At 27.4% G+C, this 13,029-nt stretch overlaps 1 protein-coding gene across 2 annotated transcripts; it reads left to right on the top strand.

The window, feature by feature from the left end:
* The first annotated feature begins 9,667 nt into the window (after nucleotides 1–9,667).
* Nucleotides 9,668–12,236, top strand: LOC114186120 (pectinesterase-like). Of its 2 annotated transcripts, none has more exons than XM_028074149.1 (3): nucleotides 9,668–9,741; nucleotides 10,104–11,155; nucleotides 11,288–12,236. In XM_028074149.1, the coding sequence occupies exons 2-3, from the start codon at nucleotides 10,120–10,122 to the stop codon at nucleotides 12,022–12,024; spliced, it is 1,773 nt and encodes a 590-aa protein (XP_027929950.1). In that variant the 5' UTR covers nucleotides 9,668–9,741; nucleotides 10,104–10,119; the 3' UTR covers nucleotides 12,025–12,236. The 2 variants fall into 2 exon arrangements, with proteins under 2 accessions (XP_027929950.1, XP_027929949.1); XM_028074148.1 differs by having other exon boundaries at nucleotides 9,670–9,762.
* Nucleotides 12,237–13,029: the final 793 nt, after the last annotated feature.

The raw sequence follows: 13,029 nt of genomic DNA, 5'->3' as shown, positions 1-13,029 counted from the left end.
TGTTAAAAAGTCGTTTTTAATAAAAATATTAGTATAACATTTATACAAATAATAAATTTGGTATGAAATTGAGAGAAACATTATAAATATTAGTATTTAATTTTGTAAAAATATTTATACTTAATTATTTTTAATCTTATAAAAAATGGATTACAAAAATATTTTAATTATTAAAAAAGAAATTGGGACAAAATTAAATCAACTACACATATTTAGGTACTAGATTGAAACAAAAAGACATATATGGAGACTAAATCGAGATCAACATAATGACATCTGATAGTGACACTGACACGTGGCATTACAATACCACGTGACACTGACGATGCCACGTGTCACACACAGGGACTTTGTAACATCTTTTTTTTTTAATAAACTGTATTATTTATTTTAAATAAAACACTTAGAAAATCTTCTATGTTTACTAATGTTTTGTATTTTATTATGATGTAGTTTAAACATTAAAAATATTATTAAATAGGTGTGTGTAAAAAAAAGATATATATATATATATATATATATGAATTTTCTAAAAGAGATAAAAATATATAGAAAAAAAAATAAATAAAAGGAGAAGTAGGGAAAAGAAGATAAGAAGAAAAGATAAGAAAGAAGAAAAAAAAAGATAAGAAGAGATAAACATTATCTCTTAATGAAGGCAATTATGACTTGAAAAATCAAATAGCACATGCATAAATTATATATATGGATGAGGGAGAGAGCTTACGTGAAAGTGAAAGAGAAAGGAGAAAGAAGGAGAAAGAAAAAGAGAAAGAGAAAGAAAGGAGAGAGAGAGAAAGAAGAGAGAGAAAGAGAAAGAAGAGAGAAGAGAGAGAAAGACAAGAAGAGAGAGAAAGAGAGAAGAAAGAAAGGAGAAAGAAAAAGAAAATAGGAAAATAAAGTTTAGAGCAAAAATTTAAAGGGATCCTAATCCTCTACAAATATTATTAGTGTGCTCTTCAATCAATAAGGTAAGGGGGAGTGAGGTTAAGCTCTTATATATTAATCTTGATAAGCTCATGGGTTTTATATTAATCTTTTATTTATTTTGACTCATATATTATTCTATTAACTTATTTTCATTTATTATCGTCTTATATTTATTTTATTTTATCTTAAATTATACACTGCTCCTGTTTATTATTTATTTTATTTAATCTCTAAATATGTATTGATTCTATTTATTTATTTATTTTATTTATCTCCAGTTACGCACTGGTCTTATTTATTTATTTTATTTTATTTATCTCCAGTTACGCACTGGTCCTATTTATTTATTTTTATTTTATTTATCTCCAGTTACGCACTGGTCCTATTTATTTATTTTATTTTATTTATCTCCAGTTACGCACTGGTCCTATTTATTTATTTTATTTTATTTATCTCCAGTTACGCACTGGTCATATTTATTTATTTTATTTTATTTATCTCCAGTTACGCACTGATCCTGTTTATTTATTTTATTTATCTCCAGTTACGCTGATCCTGTTTATTTAGTTTATTTTATTTATCTCCAGTTACGCACTGGTCCTATTTATTTATTTTATTTAATTTAATTTATCTCCAGTTATGCACTGGTCCTGTTTATTTATTTTATTTAATCTCCAATTACGTACTGCTCCTGTTTAATTTATATTTTTGTTTATTTATAACGTTCTTACCCTTATCTAATTATTTATTTAAAGTTCTTGCTTTGATTCTTATTTTATCATTATTTTTACAATTAAAAATAAATAAATGTGAAGTGAAAGTATATATTATTTATTTAGTGAGCTTGGATAGAAGAAATTTGCATATATATTTTATCGTTGTTTTATATTCTTTGTATATTGTTTATACAATGACATGAATTGATAGTCATCACATTTTATGACCTTTGAAAATACTCAAGAGTGTGTCAGTTAAGTAAGAGTTAAGTCTGGTTTCAATAAGTTGAGATTAAACCAGTGTCAAAGTATTTGTATTTGGGAAGTCACAGTTTGGTACACTGCGGGATGAAAGGCAGGGACCATGGTGGGGTCTAAGGAAGTTTTACCAAGTAGGTGAATATCTGGATAGTTCAGAATAGCGCTCTGGACTAGGATATTCATAGGCCAAACTTGGAACTATCAGATACCTGCTCGGCATCACCAAGGTTAGGTAGTGAGTATATATCTCTTTTGTGAGCCGATGAATGGCTAATATTCTCGAGAAAGAAATAATTATGATTGTACCAATATTTTATGAGAAATACTCAACTACCTAATCACTTCCCAAAGCAACTTTTGATGTTCAGATTGGATCATCAGAAGTGGAATATGGATCCATATGTCTGGTAAAACAAGATCAAGTTTGGTGGTTATAGGTCCAAATCTAGGCCCCCGGTGTCTGCATTGTTTGTTGAGTTTATTAAGATTGATATTTAAGGCTTATAAAGACCTCACTCCTTTCATATTTTTCTTTCATATGTACCTGTTGCATGAGCCATGAGCAGAAGAGGAACCTGCTCAGTGAGAGTTGTTCGGGATATTATTGGTGGATCTTCTGAAGATTGACTCATGGATAATTTCTATTAATATCTTTAGGAGATGTTAAAAATATAGAAAATCTTCTATTCTGATGTAGGACTCTTAATATTTAACAAATATATATTTTTGTAATATTTCATGAACAATTACATAGATGCAAACTACATATATGAATATGAAGTTATGTTATTATTAATATTCTCTCAAGGATAATCGTATGGAAAAAAAAATTTGATTCCATATTTTTTTATCAAATAATAATTATTTAGTATAGTAGTCGGGGTGTCACAGACTTGACACGTGGCATTTTTATTTTTATTTTTTTAAAAATTTTTAAAAAAATTTAAATTTTAAAAAAAAATTAAAAAAACCACAGATTGACATGTGGCACGTTGACTAACGGCGTTAGTCAACTTTGTCTGAAAGAGACCTAATTGAAGCAATTTTCAAAAGTTGTGATGCAATTGACACTTTTTTAAAACCGGGTACCTATTTGACACACTAGTCCTAAACTGGGTACTATACGAGTAATTATACCTTAATTTTTTATTTAATATTTATATAATTATTTTTTTATGTTCATATTGGAAAAAAGAAATATATATTACTTTGATATTTAATATTTAATAATATCTATTTTCTATAAAAATATTTAAGTCATATCTAAAAAAGTTAAGAGACGAATTCAGACATAAATATTAATGTACGCTGTTAGGATGGAATACGATAAAAATTCATTCCCATTGGATGTAAAAATCAAGATGAGAATGGATTTTATAGAGAAATTTGGTACCCACCATATTATCACCCTAATCTTTGCTATTAAAATTGAAAAGTAATATAGTAATTACAAATATTTTTTTTTCTAACTTCACTAATATACTTCTTTTATAATTCTTTTCTCTGAAAATGATTGGTCATAATATATTAATATTTTAATACTCTGAAAAATAGTTTTCAGAGATTTTAAGACATTCAGAAAGTCCTTGGAGAAGTGAATTAAAATTTAACACACTAGAAAAATAATTCTTCAGAAGTCAAATAATAATTTTCGTATCTTTACATGTCGTTCATGATGATAATGTTGTCAGGCGAACATAATTTTCGTATTTTTTACTTTTTGGAGTTTCTTTTGAAAAATGAAATTGAGAAAGTATGTGTATCCACCATAAAAAATATAAGGACTTAAAAGACAATTGATGTTATTTTGAAAATTTTAATTGAATGTGTCAAATTTATCAATCATAAAATGCTTTCAAAATATGTTATAATTTTAACACACTTGAAAAAAAAATACTTTATGGTAAAATTTCAACATATTTTAAAAAATAGTCTTTTTTTAAATGTGAACATAATTATTAATAAATATTAGAACCGATTTTTCAGATTTACTTTGAATATTTTTAAAAAGAATAAATGATAACATTGCAAATTATTAATAAGTATTCAAATTATTTAGTTATTTATTTTTAAACTTATCATATGTTTGTAATTTTTTTAAAATTATTTATGACTTTTATTTAACTTTTCAAAGCTTTTTTTTTTAATTTTTTACTTTTCTTATCTAAATCATTTTCCTCCGATAAAAATTTAATTAAGGATAATTATTTTTTAATACATTTTCTTTATTTTTTTGTCCCATATATCATATTATAAGGTTAATATGTTATACTAGTATATAATGTTTTATTTTGATTTATTTAGCTTTTTATCATTTTTGTTTAGTGAGGTGATGTAATTTAGGGTTCTCAGTCTTTTCTTTTTCAGTTGTTTGTAAAGGAAAATTGTTTGTGTTTTATTGAAATGATTTAAACTTCTAAGTTGAACGTAAAAATGATTTGAGTTAATTTATATAGTTGTTGAATTATATTAATTTTTTTATGCAATTGAGAGTTGATATATCATTGGTTGAAACGGTAAAATTGTGGTCTTAGTTGTATTAATAAATGAAAATTATGGTGAGAATAGGTAAAATGACTTTAATAAAATTGGGAGTATCACGTAGGGATGGCAACGGGGCGGGGACGGGTTTCGCTATCTCATACCCATCCCCGCATAAAAAATTCATCCACATCCCTATACCCAAACCCAACGGGTATCAAACTTTTTTCCCATCTCCATCCCCACCGGGTAACGGGTATAATCTCGTACCCATACCCGTACCCGTGTTCTAACTACTTCAATATTAATTTTTATAAAAGAAAAAAAATTACAGTAAAAAAAACAAAATATTATGAAATATTCAATATTAGGAAGATTTTCTTCGATGCCAAATACCTTAAAATAAATTATAGGTTAAATTATACTTTTAGTCCCTATTTTCGTAGCAAAATTTGAATTTGGTCCCTCAATTAATTTTTATCTCAATCTGGTCCCTATTTTGGGAAATTTGACCCAATCAAGTCTTTTCCGTTAGTGGTGGAGTAACGGTGTTAAATGGGGTGCTACGTGTCAGCTTCTGGATTTTTTGAATTTTTTTTATTTTTTATTTTTGAATTTATTTTTTATTTTTTATTAATTTTTTTAAAATTTTTTAAAAAATTAAAATTTTGCCACGTGTTAATCTGACATCGTGCCACGTGGCAGTGACAGTGCCACGTGTCACTATTTGGGAGGTGTCATTTTCTCATTCTCAATTTGGTCCCTGTATTTTATCTTTTGTCACAATTTAGTCCCAATTTTTGTAAAAATTATGCAATTTCGTCCCCCTCCAAATTGAAACAAAAATTATAAAATGTTATACAAATATTTTTATTAAATTTGATTTTTTTATTCAAATTAATTTTTTTATCATATATTTTCAATAAAACCAAGTTTCTTTAAATTTGTTTCACATTAAATTTTACTTAAAATTGTTTTCAAATTTTAAATTTATTTGTTTTTTATTGTTACATAAACTAGTTAATTTTTCTTAAATTATATAATTGGTATTTTTATACTAACTAAAATATTTGTATAGAAATTATTGAATTTTACACATTTTAAAAATATGCAATTATTTAAAATATAAATTCAAATAAAAAACAATATTAAAGTATAATGTAATAAAATATCAATATAATTTATGAATGTTTTTATTAACATTATTTTCTATTAACAACTTTAAAACAATTTTAAATAAAGTTTAACGTAAAATATAAATTAAAATAAACTTAATCTTGTTAAAAATATTTACTTGAATTATCAATTTTGATAGAAATATTTGTGCATATTTATATAGAAATTAAATTTGGCTTCAATTTGGAGAGGGACAAAATTGCACAATTTTTACAAAAATTGGGACTAAATTGAGACAAAAAATAAAATACAGGGACCAAATTGAGAATGAGAAAATGACACCTCCCAAATAGTGACACGTGGCACTGTCACTGCCACGTGGCACGATGTCAGCTTGACACGTGGCAAAATTTTAATTTTTTAAAAAATTTTAAAAAAATTAATAAAAAATAAAAAAAAATTCAAAAAATTCAAAAAAAAATTCAAAAAATCCAGAAGCTGACACGTGGCACCCCATTTAACACCGTTACTCCACCACTAACGGAAAGGACTTGATTGGGTCAAATTTCCCAAAATAGGGACCAGATTGAGATAAAAATTAATTGAGGGACCAAATTCAAATTTTGCTACAAAAATAGGGACTAAAAGTATAATTTAACATAAATTATAATTGTTTACATTTTATATTAAAATACCAAATAAAATTTCATGTGAACCAAAATATTTATTAAATTTGCAAACTACAACATTGATGAACTTAGTTGATAAAATTAAAAAATATTTCAAAAAAGTATAAAAGGAAAACAAATATTCAAATTAAAATATATTTTAAATGTTTGTTTACTTCAATTTTTTAAATTCTAATGAATCTATTTTTTATACACTAATAAAAGTTATAATATATCACTTGATCAAAATGACACAAAGAACAAATAATAAACATAATAATAAAAGGAAAACAAATATTCAAATTAAAATATATTTTAAATGTTTGTTTACTTCAATTTTTTAAATTATAATGAATCTCTTTTTTATACACTAATAAAAGTTATAATACATCACTTGATCAAAATGACACAAAGAACAAATAATAAACATAATAATAAAATTTTAACATAGATTTTGTATCTTTTGACCTTCAATATATGTTGGATAGTGACAAAAAAATATTCATAGCAATTACATTAAATTTTTATATTGTAGTAAATAAAAGTTATTTATACAATTAAAGTGAAAAAAATTACAGTATGATTAATAGTGAGTTATAAAATAACAAATAATTAGATAGAATATATCGAAATATTATTATACATGATGAAAATAAACAATAAATAAAAATATTAAAAAACTAACAAATGTGTGTTTTAGAAATAATTTGAGAGATTGTCGAAAGAAATCGTACAAAGGAAATCAAATGTATAATTAAGGTATGATAAAATGAAAAATACCTTCGAGAACTAATTATTAAATTATGTTTGAAGTGGTTAAAATTAAATAGAAATATCATTAGTGACCAAAAAATTTGTCATTAAATTACAAATAAATTAGTAATTAAATTGGTCACTAAATCAAGTACCGATTCGATCATTGAATCGGTCACTAATTTAGTCATTGATTCAGACAATAAATCAACTACTACCACCAATGACGAAAAATAGTGACTGATATGGGTTACTGACTAAATCAGTCACCATTTCATGTTTTTCTTGTAGTGAATTATCATATACTATTCCTAAATATCATTATATATATATATATATATATATATATATATATATATATATAATTTTAACCACTTCAAACAGAATTTAAAGTGAAAAAATTATATTATGATTAATAATAAGTTATAAAATAAAAAATAATTAGATAGAATATATCAAAATATTATTCTACATGATGAAAATAAAAACAATAAATAAAAATATTAAAAAACTAACAAATGTGTGTTTTAGAAATAATTTGAGAGACTATCGAAAAAAAACAAATCAAATGTATAACTAAGGTATAATAAGACGAAAAATATCTTAGAGAATTAAGAAAACTTTTCAAATATCAACATATATACTTAATGGTTGAAAAATAACGAAAATTATTTTAATGAAACAAAAGAGTTCTTCAAATTAAACAAAAATTAATAATAATAATAATAAGTAAATAATTTTTTTATATTACCCTAAATTGAGAGTATAAACATTCTCATGTGAAAGGAAAATTTATAATAAATAAAAATATTAAAAAATAATATAAATATTCAAATGTGAGGCATAATTTTTTTTTTAATTAACATACATCATTTTAACATAATTACATAAAGGTTATGATAAGATAAAAAATATATTGGAGATGAGAATGAGTTTCATGACAAATGAAATAATTAAAAGAAATAAAAAATAGAAAAAATATATATATATATATATATATATATATATACATATATATATATATATGTATATATATATATATAGAGGTTACTTGATTAATTGTGAATATTTTAATAATTTAAACGAGAATGGAGATATGACGGGTATATGTACATCCCCATACCCAACTGAAAAAGTCGGGGATTCCCCATACCCATACCCATACTCAGTCAATGCGGGGATTCCCCGTCAAAACGGAGACGAGTTCGGACAATACCCACGGAGACGGGTTTATTTGCCATCTCTAGTATCACGTAGTTTTGTTATTTTGTGTATATCATTTTAGTGTTAGGTAGTTCAGGTAACACCAACACATCCATTTAGTATCTCGAATCCGTTTGTTCCAACGGTAATTACTTGAATGTGAACACAATGTAATAAATGTTAGAGCATTTGAGTAATGAAGAGTCAATGCCAATTCTCTTTCATTAAACTTTCCTAAGAGACTAAAGTGAAGAAGAAGTCCACATTGTTAACTAAGTTTATTTGAATATTATAGACCAAAATTAATTAATTAAAAAATAATTTTTATAGTTTTTTTTCCTTTTCTTTCACATTTTTTCCCTTTTTCTTTTCCTTTCTTCTTTCTCTCTTCCTCTCCTCCTTCGTCTTCACTCTCCACTTCCATTCTCCATCTCATATATTTACTATTTCATAAATTTTATTTAAAATTAAGAAAATCAAAGGGGTTAATTTAGAAAAAAATATACATAAGACTTGTCATCCTCGACTCAAATATGAATTTATTTTGTCGATCAAACTCGACATTGTTAACAAAGTGAATTCAAATATAGACCAAAATTAATTTGAATCTTCTCTCACATGTGTTTCAGGATTTTTTTCCAATTTGAGGAAGCAAATTTGGGTGAGAGAGTGATGGATTGATTCGTGCTAGATGTAAAGATGAGAGTAAGTGGACTGTTCAGTGATGAGCAAAGACAAAACTGTCCCTACTTAGTTTGAAAAAATACAATTGTGGGATATGACTTTGTCTTCTTTGAATAAAAGGCAAAGAAGCCGTAAAACATGTAAGGAAAAATCACATGCAATCTTTACAATTTTATTTTTTATCCCAGCAATTTTAATTTTATTTTAATATAATTTTCGCTACTTAAATTTAAATTTATATCAAATTTGTATGAAAAGGTAAATTGGCAATCTTCTATTTTTATCGATTAAAATGTTTAACCTATTATATCCATCATATCATTTACAAATTCTCACATTTTTCTTTCAGATCCTTTCAACTATCCAAATTTCTCAATATAAACAACACCATAATTTTTTTTTTCTTTATCTTCTCAATCCATTCACTCACTCTTCCTCATGTCTACCCCCTAATCTAAACATTACCTAAGACATGTTCACCCAGTAATAATAATAATATATATATATATATATATATATATATATATATATATATATATATATATATATATATATATATATATATATAATGTAATGTGTTTTATATGTGTTTCTCTTATTTTAGAAAAGACAATTATTTGGCATTTTAACAAAACACTAATTGCACTAATACCAATTATATATACAACTTAGTATCTGTGTTTTCTTATCCCCTCTTATTTTGGAAAAGACAAGTATCTGTGTTTTTTATCCGTTCCTCTTATTTGGTATTTTGACAAAACACGAATGGCATTAGAATGATTAACTTAATTAGGGGTTAAGTACCATTTTTTGGCTATATAATACTTCTCCACTTTGCACCTCAGCACACGGAAGAAAGCACATTCTTCCAAACACTTTGACAAAGAGTAGTTGTTAGCTAAAGATCTCATTTCTCTCCACTTTTCTTCGTAAGGTTCTTGTTTCACATAGTACGTAAATAAATATATACACATTATTTATTATTTATTCAATGCAATATATGATTATTTTATGCCACTGTGACATTATTTCAGAAGAAAAAATCGTTTATTTGTTTGTATCTTTAGAATTTCTGAAATATTGTCCTTATTATTGATGATGACATTATATATGCAAACAGTGATAACACATTGTTGTTAGTTGTTAACGTTAGTTGCATGTCGTGCTAGCGCTAAAAGACGATGATCAAAATAAAACAAGATCATGTTCAGATTTCAAAAACATGTTTATGAGATGTCTTATTTTTATTTTGTGAAATCCACTAACTTTACACTAAACCCACGTATGATAGGAGCTACGTACTTGAAATGTCGGAGAGAAATGAGGATAAAGGAAAGAGGATCATCATCGCTGTTTCAACCTTGTTCTTGGTGGCTATAGTTGGGACTATCATATTTGGTATCAACCTCATTCAGAATGGTTCGAATTCAAATTCAAATGGAAATGGAGATAATAAAGAAATTGTTAGTACCAAAAATGAACATGTTGCTGCCACTGTAAAAGCCGTGGAATCCCTTTGTCACCCCACGAATTACAAGGAAGAATGTGAGGAAAATCTCATAGCAGGTGCGGGAAACAGCACAACTACAAATCCATATGAACTCATCAAACTTGCCTTCAATATAACCATCGAAAAAATCAGTGATAAACTCGCAGAAACGAAGGTCTTGCATGACATTGAGAAGGATCCCAGAGCCAAGATGGCACTGGAAACATGCAAACAACTGATGGATCTTTCGGTTTGGGAGTTAGAAAGGGCATTTAGCGGAATGAGCGAGTTGAACCTGTTCACTGTTGATAAACTCCTGATGAACTTAAAAGTTTGGTTAAGTGGTGCACTTACATACCAAGACACTTGCTTGGATGAGTTTGAGAACACAACGAGCGATGCTGGTAAAAAGATGCAGGATTTATTAACCACGGGCATGCATATGACTAGCAATGGTCTTGGCATCATAACAGCGTTGTATGATACTTTCACAAATTTGACTGCCACAAAAGTACTGGGGCGTCGCCTCTTTCAAGATTCTGAGTCACCCTCGTCGGTTGGTAATCGTGGAGGACTAAATGCAACTCTGTTGTTGAATAGCAAGCCTAATGTGACGGTAGCCAAAGATGGCAGTGGAGATTTCAGAACCATCAATGAGGCACTGCAGAAAGTGCCCAAGAAAAACAAAACGCCATTTGTGATCTACATCAAGGAGGGTATCTACCAAGAGTATGTTGAAGTTACAAAGAAGATGAGTCATGTGGTTTTCATCGGTGATGGTGGGAAAAAGACAAGAATAACAGGCAACAAAAACTACATGGATGGTGTCACCACTTATAGATCTGCCACAGTTGGTATGTCTTCTTTCATATTTCTTTTCAAATTCCATATACATCATATATGGAATTTAATCAAACAAGTATTTTTCAAGGGTAAAAGTATAAAAATTTGACTGATGATGATTATAACCTTATATATCCATGCAGCTATTCAAGGAGATTACTTTGTGGGCATGAACATGGGATTTGAGAACTCTGCTGGACCCGAGAAGCATCAGGCAGTGGCATTGAGAGTTCAAGCAGACAAGTCTGTGTTCTACAACTGTTCAATGGATGGGTATCAAGACACACTTTACGTACACGCCATGCGTCAGTATTACAGGGATTGCACCATTTCCGGTACCATCGACTTTGTGTTCGGAAATGCACTTGTGGTTTTCCAGAATTGCACTTTCATGGTCCGAAAGCCAATGGAACATCAACAATGCATTGTGACAGCACAAGGAAGAAAAGAGAAACAACAACCATCTGGAATAGTGATCCAAGGAGGTTCCATTGTGTCCGACCCTGAGTTTCACCCAGTGAGATTTAATAACAAAGCTTACCTAGCTCGTCCATGGAAGAGTTACTCGAGAACCATTTTCATGGATACCTACATCGATGACTTGATTCAAGGTGAAGGGTATTTGCCATGGCAGGGATTAGATGGCCCTACTGGTATGGATACTTGCTTTTATGCAGAGTATCACAACACTGGCCCTGGTTCAGACAAATCAAAGCGTGTGAATTGGAATGGGATTTTGAACCTGAATTCAAAAGCTGCACGTTTGTTCTCACCTTCCAAGTTCTTCCATGGACTCGATTGGGTTCGTGCTACTGGGGTTCCTTGCTTCCCTGGCGTGCCCCCACACTACAGACACAACAAGACCACATTTATATGGTGATCAAACACATCAATTTCACAACATAACCCTATTCTTTCATTCTTTCTTTTTTGATCATTCTTTTGTTCATTCACTACGCTAGGTTAGTTCACACATTCTTTTGTATATATATACCTGCTCCAGTCGCGTCATTCTCATAGAAATTTATGTTTTAATTTCCATTTTTGTACATTCAGAATGAATGCAGATAAATATAAAGAGAAGATGTAATTAACAAGGTTTATTGTCTCACAACATGGTTGCCACAACCTAGTGCATTTCTACGTGTAATACCTGTTTTTTTTTTTATTTGCATTAAAAGAATTGAGTTTAAATTGAAAATAATTAAGAAAAAACGGAACATTTACGTTTGAGTGGATTTTTTGTTTTGGTTTTTGACCCGTTTTTATTGATTATGAGTTAACCCTTTAAAATTAATTATTAATGTAAAACGTATCAAAACGTATAACGAATTTAATTTATGTCCATCATTGGCGTATATACAATGTTTTACGACAAACATTTAATATAATCTGAGCATTTTACCATGTTACTCTTCTTTAATAAATGCTAATACGGTAAGTTATGTTAGATTTATGTATATTTTTTTTAACTATACATATAAATTAAACTTAGACCTAGGAATGATTTTGTAATTTATATATATTCAACCTGTTTCAATAAATTTTGTGATATAATTAAACTCTCTATCATACGAAAACATTAAATAAATTTTTAATTAAGTTATTTATTTAAATATTTGTTTTATAGTGCTATAAGTATTACATATTAATTCTGTCAAAACAGAATACGACATATTAATTAATTTGTTGATAATTAATTACAGTCTAGAGGAACTAATTAATTAATAATTTAATACTTTTTACATTCATAGAATTCAAATTCAATACTTACTTAAAGAAACTAAACCTCATTTCACTCAGATTAATAATATAATGTTGGTTATTTTATAAATGTGTCCTGGAAATAAAATTAAAATTATTTTAAGAATATAAAGTAAGTAGC

The sequence above is a fragment of the Vigna unguiculata genome, chromosome 5 (genome assembly GCF_004118075.2).
Source record: "Vigna unguiculata cultivar IT97K-499-35 chromosome 5, ASM411807v1, whole genome shotgun sequence".
In the NCBI taxonomy this organism is placed as follows: Eukaryota; Viridiplantae; Streptophyta; class Magnoliopsida; order Fabales; family Fabaceae; genus Vigna; species Vigna unguiculata.
Note: the sequence above shows the minus strand (reverse complement) of the source record. Positions and strands in the feature narration are given on the sequence as shown.

What these genes read in the sequence shown, in the direction of transcription:
- LOC114186120 (XM_028074149.1), top strand. Translation starts at nt 10,120, where the DNA reads ATGTCGGAGAGAAATGAGGATAAAGGAAAGAGGATCATCATCGCTGTT. An exon ending in TTATAGATCTGCCACAGTTG is followed by an intron (nt 11,156 to 11,287) that starts GTATGTCTTCTT and finishes ATATCCATGCAG; the next exon opens with CTATTCAAGGAGATTACTTT.